Source organism: Podarcis cretensis (assembly GCF_951804945.1).
Source record: "Podarcis cretensis genome assembly, chromosome: 5".
Taxonomy (NCBI): Eukaryota; Metazoa; Chordata; class Lepidosauria; order Squamata; family Lacertidae; genus Podarcis; species Podarcis cretensis.
In genome coordinates, this window is record NC_137174.1 from 53,470,521 (window position 1) to 53,492,532 (window position 22,012).

At 38.8% G+C, this 22,012-nt stretch overlaps 1 protein-coding gene across 9 annotated transcripts in view; it reads right to left on the bottom strand.

The window, feature by feature from the left end:
- RBM20 (RNA binding motif protein 20) overlaps positions 1–22,012 on the bottom strand; it is a 111,578-nt gene that overhangs the window by 11,914 nt on the left and 77,652 nt on the right. For 7 of the 9 annotated variants that reach the window (XM_079976067.1, XM_079976064.1, XM_079976063.1 and 4 more), the window contains exons 2-9: positions 12,686–13,823; positions 10,338–10,399; positions 9,569–9,660; positions 7,897–7,988; positions 6,599–6,742; positions 4,887–5,018; positions 2,928–3,007; positions 1,418–2,114 (exon numbers count right to left, since the gene is read on the bottom strand). In XM_079976067.1, coding sequence (XP_079832193.1) covers positions 1,418–2,114; positions 2,928–3,007; positions 4,887–5,018; positions 6,599–6,742; positions 7,897–7,988; positions 9,569–9,660; positions 10,338–10,399; positions 12,686–13,823 — 2,437 coding nt within the window. Of the gene's footprint in view, positions 1–1,417; positions 2,115–2,927; positions 3,008–4,886; positions 5,019–6,598; positions 6,743–7,896; positions 7,989–9,568; positions 9,661–10,337; positions 10,400–12,685; positions 13,824–17,007; positions 17,139–17,552; positions 17,598–22,012 lie in introns of those variants that run through there. The other 2 variants (XM_079976066.1, XM_079976065.1) reach the window with 2 other exon arrangements.

A 22,012-nucleotide genomic window follows, 5' to 3' on the forward strand; every position in this document is an offset into this window, starting at 1 on the left:
CACTTGCTCCAATTGAGTTCTAAAGAGCAGTTTTCCCTGGGGGAAAGCAGTGGAACAAGAGGAAGTGTGGATAAGCTCTTAGTATTTCCCTTTCTCCCAGGTTATCAGATGGGTTACCTGGTTTTGTTTTGCTTTTTTAGAATTAGAGAGCTGCAAGTGCATCTATCAATCCATTCATTGTGTTATTTGAACACAAATTATAAACTACTCTGGGTGTTTGACAGCAGGAAGCTTTATTGATAATATGATGAGATGCCACTCAACCAGTGCTGGACACAGCCAGATTTTTCTGCAAGCCTAGAGAACCCCTGTTTTTTCAGAGCTAGACCCCTGGAGAAGATTACTACATTCGGATTTAACACAGCGCTTCCAGATTCAACTTGCTTGCTGCTGTAAAACTGTTTTGTCTGTCTTCGCCTATTTTTTTAATTTTTTAAAATTTTTACTGCACTCTGCAATCCTCCCCTCCCCTCCCCACCTCTTTGTGAACTTAAGCTGATCTTAGGTTCCCAGCTACAAAGGGCAAAATAATAATGCTGAATACTGGAGTTATCAGACGATCCAGACAAGTCCATTCACTGTAAAATTGTACTGTAGGAATGCACGTTCTTAACGTGTACAAATTAAGGTAAGTATTTGCTATTTTAAAATGTCACAAAATCAGTGAATTACCTTCCACATTATGACAGTTATGAAATAAAAATGAATGTGATCCAGTTCTCAGGACAGTAATTATAATGGGAAATATTGTAAAAGTAATTTGATTATAATTAACAGTAAGTCACTTCTCAGCATAATTAATGATACACTGGGCAGGGATATAGAGCTGTACTGAACATTGCAGTAAATAGTTTATGCAAATTTTATCAAATGTGACTGCCGTTCCATAGTGATAATCTGCACCAGGAATTCTAAATTAAACTGTTGCAATATGTTTTTGGGGTATCTTTTTCTATTCTATTCCATTGGAAACTTTAGCTTGTATGTCCTTGTGATTTTACTTAACAACAACATTTGCTCCTAATTTCAAATCCCTTAATTAACAAATAAACAACACACAAATTCTTAAATAGTCAGTTCCGTTGAGGTTGTTCACTGGCAGAATGACAAAGTGGTGACATATAATCAACACAACAAAAACACACACACAAACACAAATAATATCATATTATCATATCATATCATATCATATCATATCATCATATGCACTAGGAGGTGATGCCTGCAACATGGGGGGGAGGGGTTATTTAATCTGATTTGTAGAAATAAGCAAGGAGAGACAGTGTTGATGGGAGTCTAATTTACATCTGTGCATGTTCATTCTGTAAATTCACACCAAGTTATTTTTTAGAAGAGGTACTTTTAATTACAGTGTGTCTCATAAAATTTTCCAATAGTAACTTAAATCACTAATTACCTCGTTTTCAGTTCCTGCCCCTGTCTTCACATTAACTCTTTCAGCCTCATCAGGTACTTCTTCCTCTGACTTTCTATCAGAATCCTTGAATTTTTCCTTATCACTTTGCTTTTGTTTGATACTGTCAGGGACCTTGTTGGGTTTCTGTTCTATTTTTTCTTCTCTTGTTGGATCTTCACAGTGAGAATGCTTCTGTTCTTTCAATCTTGCTTCTTCCTTCCTTTTACACTTTGGAGCTGTATCCAGTGTCTGTTTTGAATACTTATCGGATTTTTGCTTTGTTGGTTTCCTATAATAGTCTTCTTCTCTGTTCTTATATCCAGGCAAACCATGAATCCCCTTTGCACTTGGTGACACCCCTCTTAAATATTTTTCTCTGTAGCTTCTGGTTCCTTCAGAACGTTCTTCCGAGTCTAGTTTATCCAAATGGCGCACATAATGTTTTCTCTCATGCACCCATGTGTCAGTTCTATCTCTTTTCTCTTCCCCATTCTCTCTCCGGGGCATTGAGTCTCTTTCTTCCTCCCTTCGGGAATATGAAGACTGATCCCATTGCTCTCTTCCATTTCCCCAGTCTGTCCAGTTTGTGCTCAGCGGACTATGTGGGGAACTGCAGGAAGTAAAGCTTGGAGTGTGTGATCTCGGGGAAAGAGAACGGCTTATAGGGCTGCGAGACCGAGGCCTTTCAGGTCCATATCTATAACACAAAGAAAAAGAAGGATGCTACTTATTATTCTTATCGTTGTTTTATAATAGTTTTATAATATTTTATACCACTTTTCAATCACAAGACAGAAACACCAAAGCAGTTCATACCATCGTAAAACATTACACTATCCAGTAACAATCTTAAGGACATTAAGATTTGTTCACATAACCAAACAATCTGATGATTTTGAACTGAATGCATATCCAGCCATCTACATATATTAGCTCTAGAGAATGACTAAAATACCTTAACTACAAGTACCTTAACTACAAGTAAAAAGATAATTTATGAGTTCATCTACTAGTTTTTTTCTTAACTACAGACAACAATAAACAGGAAATAATAGAAAGTGGATTAATATTTTATTTAAAACTGGTATTTGACAGTGTCTGTGCATTTGGCATTTTCTTCTTGAAAATTTCAGAAACACGTTGTAGTTTGTGCTCAGCAGATTTTACTGAGAATGTCAGTATTTCAGCATGCATTTTCTTAACACAGTGGTACCTCGGGTTACAAACGCTTCAAGTAACAAACTCAGCTAACCCAGAAGTAGTACCTCGGATTGCGAACTTTGCCCCAGGATAAGAATGGAAATCATGCACCAGTGGCGCAGCGGCAGCAGGACGCCCCATTAGTGAAAGCACTCCTCAGGTTAAGAACGGTTTCAGGTTAAGAAAGGACCTCCAGAATGAATTAAGTTTGTAACCCGAGGTATCGCTGTATAGCAAACAATTTTTAAGTCTCTTAACTTTTCAAAAAACACATTTCAAATCAAAAAAGTAAAAGAACATTGTGTAATACCTGTCTGTCTCCCGCAACATGTCCCGCTCCCTCTGAGAATGGATGTCATGGATTATTGCTGCCACATTCTTACCTGGTTTCTAAGCCAAATATAAACATACAGATTAATAATTGTAAATAAGCTTCACACTTCAAGCTATTTAAAGAGAAGCACTGGTATGAATATTTTCAATTATTTTATTATGCTTACTTTGCAGAATGCTATGACTTAGTTTCTTACTGTTGAATAAGAGAAAACTAATCAACTAAAAACAATTATTCAATTGGCAAGAAACCATTTGGTTAAAGAAGTTGCTAAGGACAGTACAAGATGGTGGTGAAGGCAGCAGCGTAATACCTGACATTGCATCAGTCATGTTGCTGCCGCAGACCAGGAGGCAGAGGAGAAGGAGCAAAGAGGGCACAGTGCATTTGCAGTACACCAACCTTGCCCCTCCTGGTAAGCAGGAGTGATACGGTTGCAGGTCAAGCAAGTCTGCTGCCCCACTATAGCATCCATTGCTGGCTAGTGGCTTTACATTTCCACTCAAACTGCTGATAAATTACAGCTATTAAGAGCCCTAATAGACACATTATTTAGACAATAATTATATGGTATAGTATCTCATCCTGTGGTTAGTTCTGGACAGGTCTTTTTTCTATAGAAAGAGGTGCCAGAACTTGTTGACCTTTTTTTTTAGGGGGAGCACCCACCCCAAGTTGTTGACCTGAGTGCTGTGCCGACCTCTGCCTCTGTCGGCACCACCACACTACAGAGGTTCCAGAATACACAAAAGAAGAAGTCCCAGATTTGTCTGTTCGCTAGAACAGACACATGGATCCTACAGAAGTTAAGCAGCCATGCAGCTGAAGCTACCATTCCACATTACAAGTACCAAACTGATCATCTTCACTTGGCATTTATTCTTACCCACCCAACATTCCATTCAGCCCACACTCACTCCTTTCACAGCAGGTTCATACTGAGCACATGCGGACAATATACTTATGAGAGCCCACTGACTGACACTGGCTACAAAAATGCCTTTTTAATAAAAACTACAAACATGTCACACAACTCATCAGCAATGGCACAAGCTACACGTTTCCGTTGATGTATTGTTTACAGAAAAGCCCCATAGATAAAGTTTTGCTGAAATCTTCTCTACACAGGAGTTTATTACCAAGAGTGGTTAACTATCAATCCCAATTCCCAGGGAACACAGGGTATGTGAGGGGAATAGGGGTCTTCTAACAACTCTCAGCACTCTTAACAATCTACTGTTCCCAAGGATTCTTTGCAGGGAACCATGACTGTTTAAAATACTATGATAGCTCTTTAAATGTATAGACAGTGCAGATGGAGTCTATGGGATAAATCAGGGGTCTTATTTGTCCAATATGGGACGCGGGTGGCGCTGTGGATAAAACCTCAGCGCCTAGGACTTGCCGATCGCATGGTCGGCGGTTCCAATCCCCGCGGCGGGGTGCGCTCCAGTTGCTCGGTCCCAGCGCCTGCCAACCTAGCAGTTCGAAAGCACCCCCGGGTACAAGTAGATAAATAGGGACCGCTTACTAGCGGGAAGGTAAACGGCGTTTCCATGTGCTGTGCTGGCTCGCCAGAGCAGCTTCATCACGCTGGCCACGTGACCCGGAAGTGTCTGCGGACAGCACTGGCTCCCGGCCTCTAGAGTGAGATGAGCGCACAACCCTAGAGTCTGTCAAGACTGGCCCGTACGGGCAGGGGTACCTTTACCTTTACTTATTTGTCCAATACTTTAGTCTTATACTCAGTCTAAGCAGAAAAGGCAGGCTTGTCCAATAAATGATACCACAGGTATATAAACAATGACGTGGTGAAGGGGAAAACTGTAGAAAAAAAATTATGAAAGCTTATCTGAAAACAACATACTAGCAATGAAAGCAGTTGAACAACTAACACCAAAATTCACAGAAAGACAGGATAACTAATTTATTTACCTTCAACTGAAGTTCTCTGTATCTTTTAGACATTCTAATGAGCAATTTGTCATCGTTTATCATTGCAGGTTTTTCTTTGTAGTACTGCACCATAGCCTGAGCTGCCTCAGTGTAGGCCATTTCTAGAAAAGCCTGTTATAATACAGAAACTGTATTAGTAAAAAAAGAAAAACATGACAAAAACTGCATCTTCATAGTATATTAAAGTGAAGATCATTAGAATAAATAGAAAGATTATCTTAATATATTGTGCTATTTATGTTTTGATAAGTAGACAAACTTATTTCTACTAATCAAGATGTGTGTGTGTGTGTGTGTGTGTGTGTGTGTGTGTGTACACACACACACACACACACACACACAGGCATAATTTTAGTTACACAGAAAGACAGGACACAAGTATCTTCCACTGATATGTGAAAGAAAGTAGCTTGGTAGATGCATCTTGTAATCAGGGACGTTGAAAGGACAGTCTGCTAAGATTTCCATCTTGTACTAACGGTACAAGAGCCTTGCCCTCCTTTACGTCTAGCCACACAAGGAAAAATATATCCCGAGCCCTGTGAAAGATTTCAAGTAATTTTCATGGGACCGGGCACAAAAAAATTAGTAGAACGGAAACTCATAAATGTGGGTTTTTAAAAAATGGTAATTGATTACTACAGTCTAACTATAAACTATATGGAGAAGGAAAGGAACATTGGCCTCATTTACACATTTACACATGGTAATCCCAAAAGTGGTTTACTGAAGCTGTGCAAACTGGTGCATTCTGGAGAGCAGCCTGTACCTGCTTTGCTCTGCCTTGGTCCTTTGAGCACAGTGCAGCAGCTAAATCAAGGTGTGGCTTAGCATGTCATCTGAACTGGAGATTGGGTTTAAAGTTTCTCTTCCTTAACCATGATAGGGGTTGGGAGAGAAATTTGGTTCACTTTGTATTTCAATATGAACCTACCTAAATCACATTCCTTAAAACAACATGCACACTGAAACAGCCTTCCTTCAAATTTCACACTTCTGGATTTTACAATGCATTTTTCCAACCAAATAATGTGTACAAAAATGTTTATATTAGGAGAAAGCATGCCTAGTGAAAACAGCATACAAAAATGAATTATATAAAGAAAAACTGCTTCTAAAAATGTATGTATATCTATATAAAGGTCAAAAATTCCATCCAAAATGTGTATTATAAGGAGAAATGTGCATTACAGTTCTGATGAAAAGTTACTGAATAAATTTGCAAACTAGAGTGAAAATGTGGAGATGCAAACTTGAGATAGGAAAAATGAGAAATTGAGAGACACAAAATCGATAGATTTATCCATCCTTAAGATTGGCTCTTAAGAGTGGACAGGAAAACCTAACCTATACAAGGATGTTCTCCTCCACTGAGAAAAGGTCACTAAAGCCACTAATCTCCTACAATGCAGTCCTGTGTTTGCTTGACAAAGTTCCTGTAAAATATACAGGCATCTGAAAATACAATGATCTAAACTGGGCATCTGAACTAGAGTATACACAATTCACCTTATAAATAAAACAAGCAATTATTCTAGAAGAACTAAAGAGCTAACTACACACAGTCACTTTTGAAATACCGGTAACTACTGCACTTTAAGAAAATGCAATTTATGTTAAAAACTCAAACAATACATTTACGGTACATTTTTATGCTTTTATTATAGCAAACAATAAAAAGAAGAACATACTTGATTGGTGGATTTCATAAGGATATAATTAGTGACTTTTCCAAAGGGAAGTCCAAGATTAATAACATCATTCTCTGTACAGCTTCCTTCAGGAAGATTACAGATGTGTACTACTCGACCTGGTGTACTTTTCCTTTGTGGCAGCTGAAATTATTAAAAATAAATGTATAGACAGATATCTAAAACAGCATCCAACTAGACGTATACTTTAAAAAACCCTCTTTCTTAACTTGCACTGTACAAGCACTGTACTTGCACTGTACAAGCCTTAAAGGCAAATATATATGTTGTCTTTCTCCTGTAATCCTATGCATTCATTTCATATCTCAGGCATATCAGTTTTCCATACACTGCTCAAAATACATTAAGATCAGATCTAGTAACAATAAACACCTTGATCAACAGTTAGGACAGAATGGGATTTAAGTCTATCCTAGCCATAATTATACTACTGTAAATAGTTAATATGAATTATTTATTATTTATTATTATTATTATTATTATTGTTGTTGTTGTTGTTGTTGTTGTTATTTCTTATACACTGACTTTCCTTTCTCAGGGTGGCTAACAATAAAAAATGAAACATTAAAATGAAGTTGAAACCATAAAACAATTGAGCCCCCTCCCTGCCTCTTGCTTACATGAGCAACAAGGTGGGGGCTCCCTTACACGGAGGGATGGGCAGCTGTGTGCACCTCAGTGGAGAAGTTTAAAGGAGCCCCCACCTAGCCTCTGGCTTGCACAAGCTGGAGGTGGGGCGGGGGCTCCATTATACTTCTACATTAAGGCACACACAGCTGCCTTCCTCTCAGTGGAGAAGTGCCAGGCAGTAGGAGCAAGCTGCCTCATCCCTGGGCCCACAAAGCACTGGGGTGAAACCACCTTAGCTCCAAGCTGAGGTGGTTTCACCCCTGCGCCTTGCAGGGCTGGGGATGAAGCAGCTCACCCCTCCCTTCTGACATCACAATGTAGCACCAGATCACGATCTTTGGCTGGTGATACATTGCAATGCTGAAAACCTAACACTGCACAGCTCTACAGGGTGCTTTTAAAGTCTTTTGATTTTATTTTCTACATATCACTTAAACAGAGAGGAAGCATATACATGCATGTGGAAGGAGTATGGGCCCAGCCCTGGGCTACACGCAGGCCAGCAATTAATTCAAAATTAATTAGAAATACTGTTATATCATTCAAGTATATTCAATTATATTGTTTTAATGCTGTTAAAGAAAACCCTGGTGTTCACTAAGAGCTGAATGCTGAACTATACTTAGAATATTGTGTGAGATACTCACATTTACTCCAGATGGTATAGAAGAAAACGTAGAACCTGGCTGGACAAATGAAGGTGTAGAGTTGTATGATGTCCCCACGTTTAAAGTGTAATCTAAACAAATGAAACGTATTCAGTGACAACCCAGAAATGTGTATGAGGTACAAAAAACGACGAAGTGCTACTTTCTTAAATAACTAGTATCTTTCTAACATTGGAAAAGCAAATCCTATCTGTCACAGCCTTCCAGGTTCATGGAGGTATAAGCCCATCCTACATAGCCGTCTTTCTCTAATGATAGGCTACCACTGCCCATGATTCTCTGGAGAAATTCTACAAATAGAGGGTGGGCTGGGGTGATTTCCTGAGCCCAGTGAAGCATCAAGTCAAAATGAAATATCCATCATGGTCCTGTTTCTGCTGGGCAAGATGAACATAAGGAGAACCCTGCTGGAACTGACCAAGCAACTATCTAGTCAAGAATTCTGTTCTCACAATGGACAAAATGCCTATGGGAAGCCCACAAATATGAAATGAGCGCAGCATTCTCTTGTTATTCAGAACTGGTATTCAGAAGGCATAGTACTTCTAATCCAAGATATACTATGTAGCCGTTATGACTAATGGCCCCTGATAGCCCCATCCTCTGTGATGAATTTTGTTTAAGCCTCTTTTAAAACCATCTAGCTTGGTTGCCATCACCAGAACATTTAGTATCAAATTCCATTGGCTAAGAATGTGTTTAGCGTGCTCCATAGTTTAACTATGCATTATGTGAATGAGGATGTACGTACTTCCTTTGGTTTGTCCTGAATCTCCCACCATTCTGATTTATTCACTGTAGCACCATTGTCTGACCTTGAGATGTGCTCTTTGTTGTTTTTAGGATCTTTGTTGGAAAAGGCAAACAGCCAAGGGGGCATAGCGGTCTGATTCAGACTTTCCCCATGCCTGTCTTCAGATTTTTATTTATTTTTTAAACAATTTTTCAACTTTAAAGTTTTTAGAGTGATGAACAAGTATTAAAAATAAATCTACATATAAGAAATCTAAATAAATTTAAAGATATAAAAACTGAAGTAATATAAAATGGCAATAAAAAGCAGATAAATCAACTAATTCAATTGAAGTAAAGCAGTAAAGAATACAAAAATAAACACATCATCAGCCAGCAGTCAGAGGAATAAAACCAGACTTACTATTCATTATAAAGGCTTAGATTCATTTAAAAGATTTATTAGAATATGGTAACAGTGACAGAGCTATGGGGCATTCTCCTTTGGCTGTATGCATGATTTGGATGATAGGTGGCCGCCTGGACAGATGATCTAGTTCATTTGCTATCAAAAATGTCTGGATGGGCTCAATCAGAACAGTTATAAATATATCCAAATATACAGTATATTTGTTCTTTCTTTATATATTATTACATAATGCTACATTATCGCATAAAGCTTTTTTTAAAAAAAAAAACTTGGAACACAAATACATTAACGTATAGCTAATATTATGTCATGTGCGAATAAACATACAATTAAACGTAAACCTGCTTGCTGCAACTAAAAAAAGGTTAAGGATGCAATCCTATGCTCACTTACCAGGAGTAAGTCTTGTTCAACTCAAAAGGTCTTACTTCTGAGTAGACATATATAGGAGTGCCCTGTTAATTATATATTTTTGATATTGTAATTTACCTTCGGAACCAGAAAGATTAAATGCAGATGTGTTATTTGGAGAAGAGTGCAGCATTCCTTCTGCTGAACTTAGCACACACCGTATGTTGGAACTAAAAAGAAACAAAGGTTGACATTCAGCAACACAGTAGGAAAACTGGAAAAGATCTTGGCCTAAATACTCAAGAGTTATCACAGAAACTCCCCTGCTCACTACCAGAAATTATTCTGTTATTCCAGGGACATTACATCACTGACCTATTAGGACTGCTTTGTAGGGCATTTGCACTATTGGTTTCGCTGCAGCCTCCTCAAGAAGGTCAACCCATAAGGATCAAGCATGCAAATGAAGTGGGAGTGGCAAAATAATGGTTAGGATTGTCAAAAATAGCATAAGCCAGTGTGAAGCTATGGGTTTCAGATGGAAATTGTATCTGGAGATAGCATGCATTCCTTCTGCTTCCAGTAAGAACAGCAGTATGTGTGCAAATACATCTGTCTTGCAATATAGTTGTTTTGCAAGACAAATAATTGGACCTCGGTACTCTAGTCTACATCTTGATGTCATTTGTCATGCATGCATTGTCTGTAGAAGATTCGAAACACATACATTCATTTGCAAAAGGTTCCTGTGTTCATTACTAGAATTTACATCCACACAGTATTTATGGTTAACATGTTTTATGATTAGATCACAACTTTAATTCAAGAAGCTTGTACAAGAAACTAAATAAAACAGTAATATAAGTCACAAAGCAGGCACAAAATTGTTTCTTTACTTAACACTCACTTCTCTGAGAAAGCAATGCATTTTTGAATGTGAAGATTTCCTTTAATATGCTGATCCCAGTCCTACGTAAAAATAGTGAGAAAATATAATAAAATTGTGGGAAAATAGAAGAAAACACGTGCAGCAGCATTTGTTATAATAGGCCATATGAATGGCTGTATTAGAAGTTTCCGGGGATTTTTGTTTTTGTAGAAAATTCCATACTATTCCAAAATTTGACATGAAATTACTCCAGATGAAACAAATCTGACCCACTTAAACTCTGCAAACATGCACTATCCAGGCCCATAAATTCCTAGCCATAGCTGGAGTCCACAAACTGCCAAGCCCTACTGCTGTGCTCCTTCCAGTGACTACTGTGGCTGAATTAAGCTGCTCCAACAGCTGCTGGAATTGCTCATCCCATTTACAGCAGTATCACTGGAGGAACACTGAAACAGGACTGGACGTTTTCTGAACCCCTACTGCGGAAGGGGGTTTTGTATGTGAAGGAGCCATATCTGCACAAAGGGACTGACTGATCCACCTAAATCCATCCCACTTCAGTCTTGCTGGTGCTCAGTTGTAGGTTCATTCTGTCCCATTTTCTTATTTATTTATTTCATTTGAAATCACAAGGTGGTGGACAATAAAGAATACATTAAAATTACAGTATGAATTAAAACAGCAGTTAATACCTCAGGGTAGACATACAATTAACAAATACAGCAACTAATGGACAGCAAGGTGCAAACATCATTCACTCATTAATTCATTTTATGCTTATTTTTTGAAAGAATACACAAGAAGTCTACATTTAAATGGTGTGTATTTTGTACACGCTTTTAACATAAACTGCACAATTTTCAATGTATTTATTTGTAAAACAAACATTTTGTGTCACATAATATATTGCTTTCATGCATATTTCTGTGCAGTGAAACTGCATCTCAACTGCATCTGAAGAAGTGTATAGTCAGACTGGGAGTTACATTCTTATCCACAAGCAAATTAGGAGCACTAGATCAGGTTGAGCAACTGTAAAAGAGCAAACCAGACAAATTCCTCCTGCATGCACATCTGCACAGTGCCCTACAGTGCAGGAGAACTGGTACTCAGGCTTCTTGTTTTTAATTGCAAAATACAAGAACCAAAAAAGCCGGGTGACAAGAAATCTCCTGACTGCAATATTTCTGTTTTTTAAAAGGACATATAAGGGAGGTTGAGTAAAAGTAATGTAGCAAAAATTTCTGAAGTGCTGAATATACTTTGAGTGCCCACAAATGTTTTAAAAATATATTTATTTCAATGTATGTGACATTTAAAAACAAAGCAAAAAAATCTTTGTTCATTTACCAAAATTTCCAATAAGGGGAGTTATTGACAACAAAGATGAAAAATATATCAACCCTGAGATATGATTCTTTTCTTAACATGTCTAATTATGTATTCATTGATGATAATAATATTAATTTCTTACCTATCCATCACCTTAAGGTATCACGGAAGGTTACAACATTAAAAACAGTTTATTTCTCACCATACTGGGGAACAATCTGATATAAATCGCTTACAAATATGAATGAGGCTCGAAATACATATCACCTGAGGATATGGAACTGGTAACAGAAGCTGGTAGATTACTACAGTACCATGGCAAGATAAGAAGCTAAGTTAGGACAGACATTTCTCTTACCAAGTTTTGTTCTAAAGGATACACTTTTCCCAGCACCAGAAATGTAACTCCATTAGTATTAATATTTTCTTATGGAGGAAGTTCATCATTTCACAAAAACAGCCATCTTGTAAAATAAAATAACATGGCCTTCTTTGTGACAACTGGATGAGAGCAGAACCTAGCTATTGCAGAATCGTGATTAATTTATCTACTATTTTAATACCTGCTCTTCGTGAAGCAGTCTGACAAATCATTGAAATACTAGAGCTCTTCTCCCCAAAGTGCTTCAGATATAAGGAAAATTCTACATTTATAATCCATCTGTGTGTATAATAAATTTCCTCAGTGTACAACTAACAGAATGTTTTAAAGCATATTTAGCTTGAAGCAAGCCCCACTAATTTTAATGGCTAAATCTTCTTAGGACTGTAGCCTTTGGGTGATATTAAACAAAGTTTTACTCAGAGAAACCTACTGAAATGAATGGACACAACATAGTAGTGGTCATTCATTTCAGTGGGTCTGCTCTTGAGTAAACTTGTAAGACCCATGTAACAACCCACAAATACACAGACTAAAAAAACTAATAAACTCAATAGTTACACAACTTATATCAGGAATGCCTTGGAGTTAATTTAATGAAACACACTTCCAAGTACTAGAAAGATGTCCAGTTCTCCCCAAGACGTACCTTTAGATCAAAGACCTTCTTATCGCATAAGGTGCAGATGTGAGGGAAGCAAACAGGTGCTATACTATGAAAGTCATTTAGCTCATGAGACTGAAGAGGTCTCACTGACAAATCTGCTTCCTGCTTCTGTCTCATTCGTGAGTTGCTGAAATTCTGCTTACTGCTTTTGGTTCTGCTGAAAGGAAGTGGAGCGCCAGCACTGAACTTTGTGTCAGGCGTTGGTTCTTCAGGGTTGTAGAGATCGTTTCTTATTTCATATGGGGCACTTGTTGATGGCCACATGCTGGCATTGGGCATGGTGTCAGGCTTATTTTGGCTAGGAAAAGTAGAAGGATTTTCCCACTGCTTTGTTTCTGTTTCATGTATTACAGAACCCGCCTCGCCTTTTTGATTTATAATCTGATGAGAATTATGTGGATCAGCAGCAAAAGTCAAAGTCTGTACACCAGCTGTATGCTGGCCTTTAGAACTCACTCCATAAAAGTCTTTCTGAAATCCTGGATGGTTGCCATGCTTACCAAAATGACCATCATAGGTTCCAACTCCAGAAGAAGTTGGGACTGAATGAGACGCAGTGGTCACAAAGCCATGCTGGCTGCACTGTTCCGCATCAGAGGGAAATACTTGTTTACCATAGTCATAAAATCCACCTGTAGCAGAGGAGATGCCAGACTTATTTAGTCCCATAACTACAGCCTGTTGTCCAGCTGTCTGAGATATTACACCTCCAAAAGGATTTATGACAACAGCATTTGGGTTTTGATTTTGAAGGTTATTTACAGGCCCCAGAGTTCCACTCGGTACTGCCAAAGTGGGGTTTTGTGCTGGAAAATGTATTCCACCAGGTGGGAATCTAGAGTTGGTAACTCCAGGCCCTCCAACATGTCCCTGAGGAGCGTTAAACATGGATGGATGTCTTAATTGGTTGAACAGAGGCTGAGACATGGCCACTTTGGAGAGAACTTGATTCAGGACAGTTGCAGCTGCTGTGTTGTTGGTGACTGCTGTCTGAGCCAATTTTAGCCTGTGCAGGGTAAGCTGGGCTTGCAGCTGAGCAAGCTGAAGACCTGCAGGAGAAGGAAGCAGAGGATTCGGGGTGCTGACAGAGAACAGATTCTTGTCCAGAAGCTTGGCAGCACTGCAAAACAACAGGCAATAGTTTTAGTTTAAATTAGTAATTTAACAGTAGACCCTTGTCACCATGACTAAGTGGTAAGATGCTATCCATGATATCTATCCTTGCTAAACCCCTGGAAGGAAGGAAATTGATTTATGACATACTATTAACCCAGCCCGTCCCCTAATGTGTCTGGAACTATATTCATTTCAGTTATGATGCTAAAGGCAGATCAGTGTTTCAAAGATTTAAAAAGAGGCTTATGTTCATTTGGGACCCAAGCCAAAAAACTATGTGAAGGTCAATGGAAGGACTTCATTGAATCCAGTGGGTTTTCTTATAAGCCCATTACTGAGCAGTTAATAGAAGGGCGCTTTCCTTGTAACAAATAAGCCAGTGAAAATTAAATTTGCCCAGAATAAGAAGCCGGTCAGTGCAGGTCAGCTTTCACCAACCTGGTGTCCTCCAGATGTTGTTGGACTACAAGCATAGCTGTCAACTTTTCCCTTTTTTAAAGGGAAATTCCCTTATTCTGAATAGGATTCCTCGCAAGAAAAGGGAAAAGTTGACAGCTATGACTACAAGTCCCATCAGTCCCAGCAATATTAAGCTAAATGGATCAATGGTATGACTCAGAAGAAGGCAGCTTCCTAGTTTCTTAAGGTACCAGATATTCATTGCTACTGCACAAGCAGAATTGTCACTGTTTCCAATGTATGCTCAGGCAGGAAGGGGAAATACACATGACAAAAATTACAAAAACACTGTTAAAATGGCAGACAGCAAATATAGAGCTTTAGTTTTAGCACTGCTGGGTGTTGGACTAGATGATGTTCGGGGTTCCTCCCAACTCTACAATTCTATTACTGTATTCTATAATCCAGGACTAGTGTAAAGTGCCATTGATTAAGGCATGGCTGTGGATTGAAGGGGCAAGCGTCCTTCCCTGTGCCAACCATGTGCAACTCACATGACTGTTTCCCTGTTTCAGGCAACCTGCCCAACAGCATGTTCCAGTGGTGTATCTGAGATGTTCTGCCAGTATTATCTGCAATGGCAGTGATGTATCAGGTGTTCTGCCGGTCCAGTGAGGCTTCTGCCAAGTCCTTCAGCCCTTCAACTATAGGCAATCGTGTTTAGGATTATGCCTTAAGGCTTTGAAGGATCAGCATTTGCTTATTAGACTAATTCACACACCACTCTTACTTTTAAAAATCCCAGAGCAGTTTACAAATCACACCCAAATATACAATAGAGCAAATTAAAACCATAAAATCATATTCATCCTTAAAACAGCTAGTAAACACGTCCATTGACGACTAGATTAGAAACATGATAATGTTTTTTTCCCAAGAATACAACTACTGACCACTCTTCACTAACCCTCCCCACCCAAGGGCATTTTGGAGATGGGCTTCTGGTTTAGGATTATTGGTCAACTGGGGTTCAAGGGACTGAGAATGCGTCCCTTGAAAATATAGGCACGGCAAATTGTTTCATTGTTTGCTATTACTGTAATTACTATAAGCATATAGAATAGGAATGGCTTTCTGGCAAAAGTTATTTACAAACAGATGTTTATTTTAACCAACTTTATTAGTTTAATTATTGTTTTCATGAAATGCATATTTGTAGGGAAAATTTACTCAAAGTATACAAAGAATTCACAATATAACATTTATGTGTGTGTTTCATTTAAAATAGGAAGCTGATCTGACATACAGTGGTGCCTCGCAAGAGGAAATTAATCCGTTCCGTGAGGCTCTTCGTATAGCGGTTTTTTCGTCTTGCGAAGCAAGCCCATTGACAGCTTAGCGGATTAGCGCTATTAGCGGTTTAGCGGCTTTTAGCGGATCAGCTGATAAGCGGCTTAGGGCTTAGGAAAAGGGGGGAGGGGAAAAACCCCGCAGGAACTCGCAAGACATTTTCGTCTTGCGAAGCAAGCCCATAGGGAAATTCGTTTTGCGAAGCGCCTCCAAAACGGAAAACCCTTTCGTCTAGCGGGTTTTCCGTCTTGCGAGACGTTCGTCTTGCGGGGCACCACTGTATTTTGGAGGGGAAATTGACAGCAGTTGAGTGCCAAGTGAGGAACTGATGGAACACAAATGACTATCCTTTGTCATTCCAACCAAGTTACATATCTCCAAATCCAAGATATCTAGCTTATACTATTATTGTAAGTTACACTCTGTGAGCAATACAGTGGTGCCTCGCAAGACGAAATTAATCCGTTCCGTGAGGCTCTTTGTATAGCGGTTTTTTCGTCTTGCGAAGCAAGCCCATTGACAGCTTAGCGGATTAGCGCTATTAGCGGTTTAGCGGCTTTTAGCGGATCAGCTGATAAGCGGCTTATCAGCGGATCAGCTGATAAGCGGCTTAGGGCTTAGGAAAAGGGGGGGGGGGAAAGGGAAAAATCCCCACAGGAACTCGCAAGACATTTTCGTCTTGCGAAGCAAGCCCATAGGGAAATTTGTTTTGCGAAGCGCCTCCAAAACGGAAAACCCTTTCGTCTAGCGGGTTTTCCGTCTTGCGGGGCACCACTGCACATTCTATTGTTCAAACGACGGCAGTTAGATGCAGAGGAATGAGTACAGCTGCTTTTCATATCTGCAACATTGTTTGTTGGATTTTACACTGTTAACTGCCTCATTGACTTGTGCCATAAATAATCAGCATGCTTCAAATGGTAGTTCTCCGTTTCCACAATTAGTTACACTACTTATAATGCTGAAATGAACAAGAATGATGAGCCAAACAACCAAACGTGGATTTCAAAAGCAAATTTGATTGTAACTTTCCTGTCTTTCTTCATATGCACTTCTTCTGCTATCATTAATACTGGCAGATGAAAATTTAAACCATTTACTAAACAGGATTGCCAGATCTTCACTCAGATATGGCATTTATCTCTTTCAGAATTCTATAGTGAAGAGAGGACGTAGCCATTAGGCCTTCATCCTTGCTATCCCACTGTCCCCTTTACCCCTTCACAGATGATGAAAAACTAGAAATCTGTTTCTAGGGAAATAATTAAAAGGTCAACTTCAGGCATGGTAAGGAACCAGTTAAGAAATCAGCTAATTGAAACAACAAATTTCAATAATGGCAGTGCCTGGAAAAAGAAAGCAACTGCTTAAAAAAGTATTGAACTATTGATGATTGAAAGTTGAACTCCTAAACACAATTTGTACTGAATGGGACTTACTTCTGAGAAAATATGAGCTGTCCTATGGGTAATACAGTGCAATGTCTCATATGGAACTGCAATTTCAATTCTGCTTTCAACTGATTGAAGAATACCAACTGGAAGAATAATGGCTTAACAGTAGTTCAGCTCCTGGTGTAGTAAGGAGCTTCACTCATGAGCAATGAACCAATTAAATAGCACCACACTGGAAAAGGACGTGATTATGAGGAAAGGAATATTTCACACCCAACATACAAAATCTGGACTAGAAAGAGGGCATATTTATTGCCAGAAAAATAAAAAATAAAAACTCAAGTTGGTACAAATGATTTGTAATGCAGTTATGCAACTTTGTATCAGTTGAACATGCTCTAAATAACTGGCTTCACTTTATTTATTTATTTATTTATTTATTTATTTATTTATTTATTTATAAAATAATATTTTCCTTTCACAGACACCCCACCGCTTAGCATTTCAACTGATTTCATGCGAGTTTAACCTTAAGACTTGCTTACGAATGGTAGATACAAATAAGATACTTCACATTCATAAACACCAACTTGTTTCTGCTTGGGCCAAGGCTTTCTCCCATCAACCCACCCAACCTATAAAAACTAATGTCAAGATTTGAGACTGCTCAGCTTTACAAGTTTCAAGGCATTATGTACCAAACCTTAGCGTCCCAACATATGTGATATGATCGGAAACTCCCATGCATGTCATTACTCCTACTAGAGAATTAGGCACACTCATGCCGAATTATATGCTATGAAAGATAGACTGTGTAGCTGGCATCTGGAATGCCACATTTTATACTTTGCTATGTGGGTATCACAACAATTACAACTATTGTTTTATTCCTTATCCATATTCTGCTAATCATACCAAATGTTTTTTAGGCAACTTGACTCAAATGTGTGTTAATGAACATGAAATAGTAATTTCAATTTTAAAAGTGAGTTTGAATTACCTTTTAATTCTTTACTATTTTAGAAGAGCAAATAATGTTTCTTTAATTTGACCAAACGAAAGTGCATGCATTAGCAGGCACAACTCAGACTAGTTCAACAGCTGCAGTGGCAGTCTAAAACTTTCTACTATCTGTGAGATTCATGGAATGGGCACCTGAGAGATACAGTAAAATCATTCATCTCTTCTGCATGCTGTCATAGTAAGTCTTGAATGCACCAGGGGCTTTCCACACCATAAATAAATAAACCAGTTAATCTGAGAGGGCTGATCCATCCCTAAGGACATTGTTTTAGAATACCAAAATTTCATTACAGGAGCAAAATGAACAACTCAGCGGGTAAGGATAGTGTGAAGATCAGCTTCAGTTGCTAAAGCAAATACGAGTCTGCTTAGTAGCAGAACAGAAGGTGAGGTTGTGTCCCTGTGGCAAAATGTTTGGGTTGTTTTGTGCAGCTGCTGTAGAGTACAAGTGACCTTTGCAGCACCCAGACTTTGGAATTCCCTAACTAGGAAGGGTTTGTTTTTGCTTGTTTCCTATGTAATGGCCTTGTGCCACAGCCTTGAGAGGCTGAATTTTATTTTATTTTGCTTTTTTGCTGTCCCTCCAAGTGTGGAAGCTATTTTATGGGACTAGTCTTTGTTCGATATATAAAAGAAGTCCCCAGCACAGACAACACAGATTCTTTTTTTAAAAAAATGCATGAGGTGGGGAAATACATTTTAGTCTGTAACAGGTACGAAGTTTAAGGTTAGACTTAGACTACTTAGCAAAAGGCCTAGATCAGACTATTGAGAGATGGGTAGCAGCAGGACAGGAAGGGGATTTCCTTGGGGTGTTTGTTTCATTTCCTTGTAGCTCACATTAGTTGTGGAAAAATTGAACAATATGTCATACAGAAAACTGCAAGAGGGAAGTGGATAGGAATCTGGAGAGATGAGAAAGGCTGGATTTAAAGTAAGCCTGCTGAAATGAACATTTTGTGATTAGTATTATTTCAGGCTTATATTTGTCTATTGCCATTTTCATTCTGTCATCATCATGATTAATATTGACGCAACCATTTTTCAAAATACTAAAAATATGAAAAATCAATATGGCTTGAGCCCAAACTACCTGAAAGATTGTATTTCCCTATACAAACCTGCTAAGATCCTTGGGTGAGCAACTTCTCTTGGATGCATCAATCATAGAAGCACAAGAGACAGCCTTTTCTGTGGCTGCTCCCATATTGTGGCATTTCCTCCCAGGAGGTTAGACTAGCTCCCTCTTTCCACTGCAGAGGTCTGATCTCCCTGGAGACCAAGAGATGTGACGACAGACTGCTCTGCCTCCTTTCTTTTAGCAAATGTTTTGTGCCACTGGAGAAGTGGTAATTCTGTATTGATTTGTTTTGTTTTGGATGTTGTATGTAATGCCAATAAAAGGTTTTACGAATATGGAATAAGAATATGGAGCTCCCTCTTTGTTATCCATCTGCTGGCAGCTTAAGACCTTTTAATTCAGACAAACCTTAGAAAATTAAGGTGCAGATGATGCTGATCACTAAGCTACTGTTAGGGGAAACTGTTTTTAATTGCTCATTCTAAATGTGTTTGGATATGTTTTAATTATTGCTTTTAGCTAGTTTTTATTATTTTGTATTTTATAACGTTGTTTTATTATTTTATATTTTAAAATGTTGTAAGCCACTTTGAATCCCAATTTAAGAGAAAGGTGGGATATAAATTTATTAAATAAACAACTAATTGCATTTTAGAAAATTGTGGATGTATTTCTTTTGATACATAACACACAACCAGTGCAGCTGAGTCACTCCACCACTTCTGTCACCATTAACATTCAAGAACCTATAGTTGTTTATGGTAAGTTATCTAGATCTCTGGATTAGTAAAGTAATCCCTTCTGTGAAAGTGATGAAAAGCTAAGCAGAAAATATGCCCCTTCAAATATTCAAATAATCTGATGATTGCTTATTCAAAGCCAAAATAAATAGCAAATTAAGTAGTTGTGCATGTGCTTTAAAAAACTATATTTCTATTTTTAGAAACAAAACATCTTTGAATAACATTTGTAGAATGATTGACTTCAACTGGTGGGCTGACCATTAGGTAACAGAATATTAAATTAGTCTGCAACCTAGTTGTCCTGCAAACCACACTGTAACTAAAATAGTAGACATTGCATTTAATTATTTATCCCTTTAAACCAGAGCTTTCCAAACTGTGTGTCACAACACGCTAGTGTGTTGGCTGCAGTGTGTAGGTATGTTGCGTGTCCTCGGACTGGAAAGGGGTTAGTTTAACCTCCAGTTTGCTAGTAAAACTGAATTACTGTGTTGAGAAATGATGCAAAACTGAATTACTGTGTCATGAAATGATGCATGTCTAAAAAGTATGTCACCAACATTAAAAGCTCTGCTTTAAACAAATATGAAGAAGGGATCAGAGGAATCAGGCCTTTGGCTGATTTATATTCTTTTAAATGTGTTTGTGGGAAGGGGAGGGGTTATAGTTTTAACTATTTACTTGTGTTTTTACCTTGTATTTTATGATGTGAACCTCCCAGAGATTTTGTGATGAAGGGTGGTATATAAAATGAATGAATGGGAATCAAGCCCTACATCCAATAATTCACTATCAGCAGGTGTGTTTGGAATTTTCACAGGGAGTCTAATCAGATTCCCAAACCAGTGACAGGCTATAACGCTAAACTTGTACATATTTCTGCACGGAAGGGTCTGAAAGGTAAACTCAAAAGTAGTTCCACAATAAGGATTAGGAGGTGATGGCAGTTAACACTGTAGGAAGTACTTGTACATAAATCCGCTGGCTAACGCAGATGGTAATGATTAACTATCATGGACATAGCACTAATTTTAACAACATGCTATCTATTCAACACACCACTTCAAAAATTGGCAGCATCTCATTTTTTCCTCTCTCTGAGCAAAGTCTACTTCCTAGCCAGTGAATGATGCTGATACGGTGCCAACTGTGGAAATACTACACTTAATCAAGACCATCCTATTCTTATGATTATTAGGGTGCTGTTGTTTTAAGTTAACACAGATCTTAGTATTTTGGATATGTGGGATGCCTCATTCATTCAAAATGACAGATGATAAGTCACTGGCTTCCCTACCCATTCTCCCTACTACCTGACTGTAGATATTGCTATAAGGAATTTTACCCACAGTTGTGATTGGCTCTGCATTGCAGGCTGTGGGCTTTTTTCCTCCTCTGTGCATGACTATGATTTGTTCTTTAACAATAATAGAGTAAATCGCTCTATGATTTTGGTCCCATTATACAGTTTTAACTTTATTCCTTACAAGGAAGGTATTGGGGAAAATATATATATCTGTGTGCTGCGCTGGCTCGCCAGATGCAGCTTGTCACGCTGGCCACGTGACCCGGAAGTGTCTGCAGACAGCGCTGGCCCCCGGCCTCTTAAGTGAGATGGGCGCGCAACCCCAGAGTCGGACACGACTGGCCCGTACGGGCAGGGGTACCTTTACCTTTACCTTTTTTAAGTTGGGGTGCAAACCCTGGTCCCCAATGGAGATCCTCTTAAGCTATCCTGCCATTTTGCTTCTTAGTCCAGGTCCAGCTCAGGGTCTGGCATGCCAGCTATATCTCCAGGTTCACAGGTTGCTTATAGAGAAGTGGACCCAATATGCCAGGCGTTCTTATCAGCACTGTGATAGTAAGGGGGTAGGGGTTGCATTTGCCAGCAGGTAGGGTGCCTGATGGCGGAATCCTTGCACTGCCAAACTCAAAGAGCTGCAATAACCTTAACTGTTTATCCTATGTGTAGTCTTTGCTCCTGGAAAACGAACTCTATTATGCTGGCACAATAAAATACAAACAGCAATACAGTGGTACCTCGGGTTACATACGCTTCAGGTTACATACGCTTCAGGTTACAGACTCCGCTAACCCAGAAATAGTGCTTCAGGTTAAGAATTTTGCTTCAGGATGAGAACAGAAATCGTGCTCCGGCAGCACAGCGGCAGCAGGAGGCCCCATTAGCTAAAGTGGTGCTTCA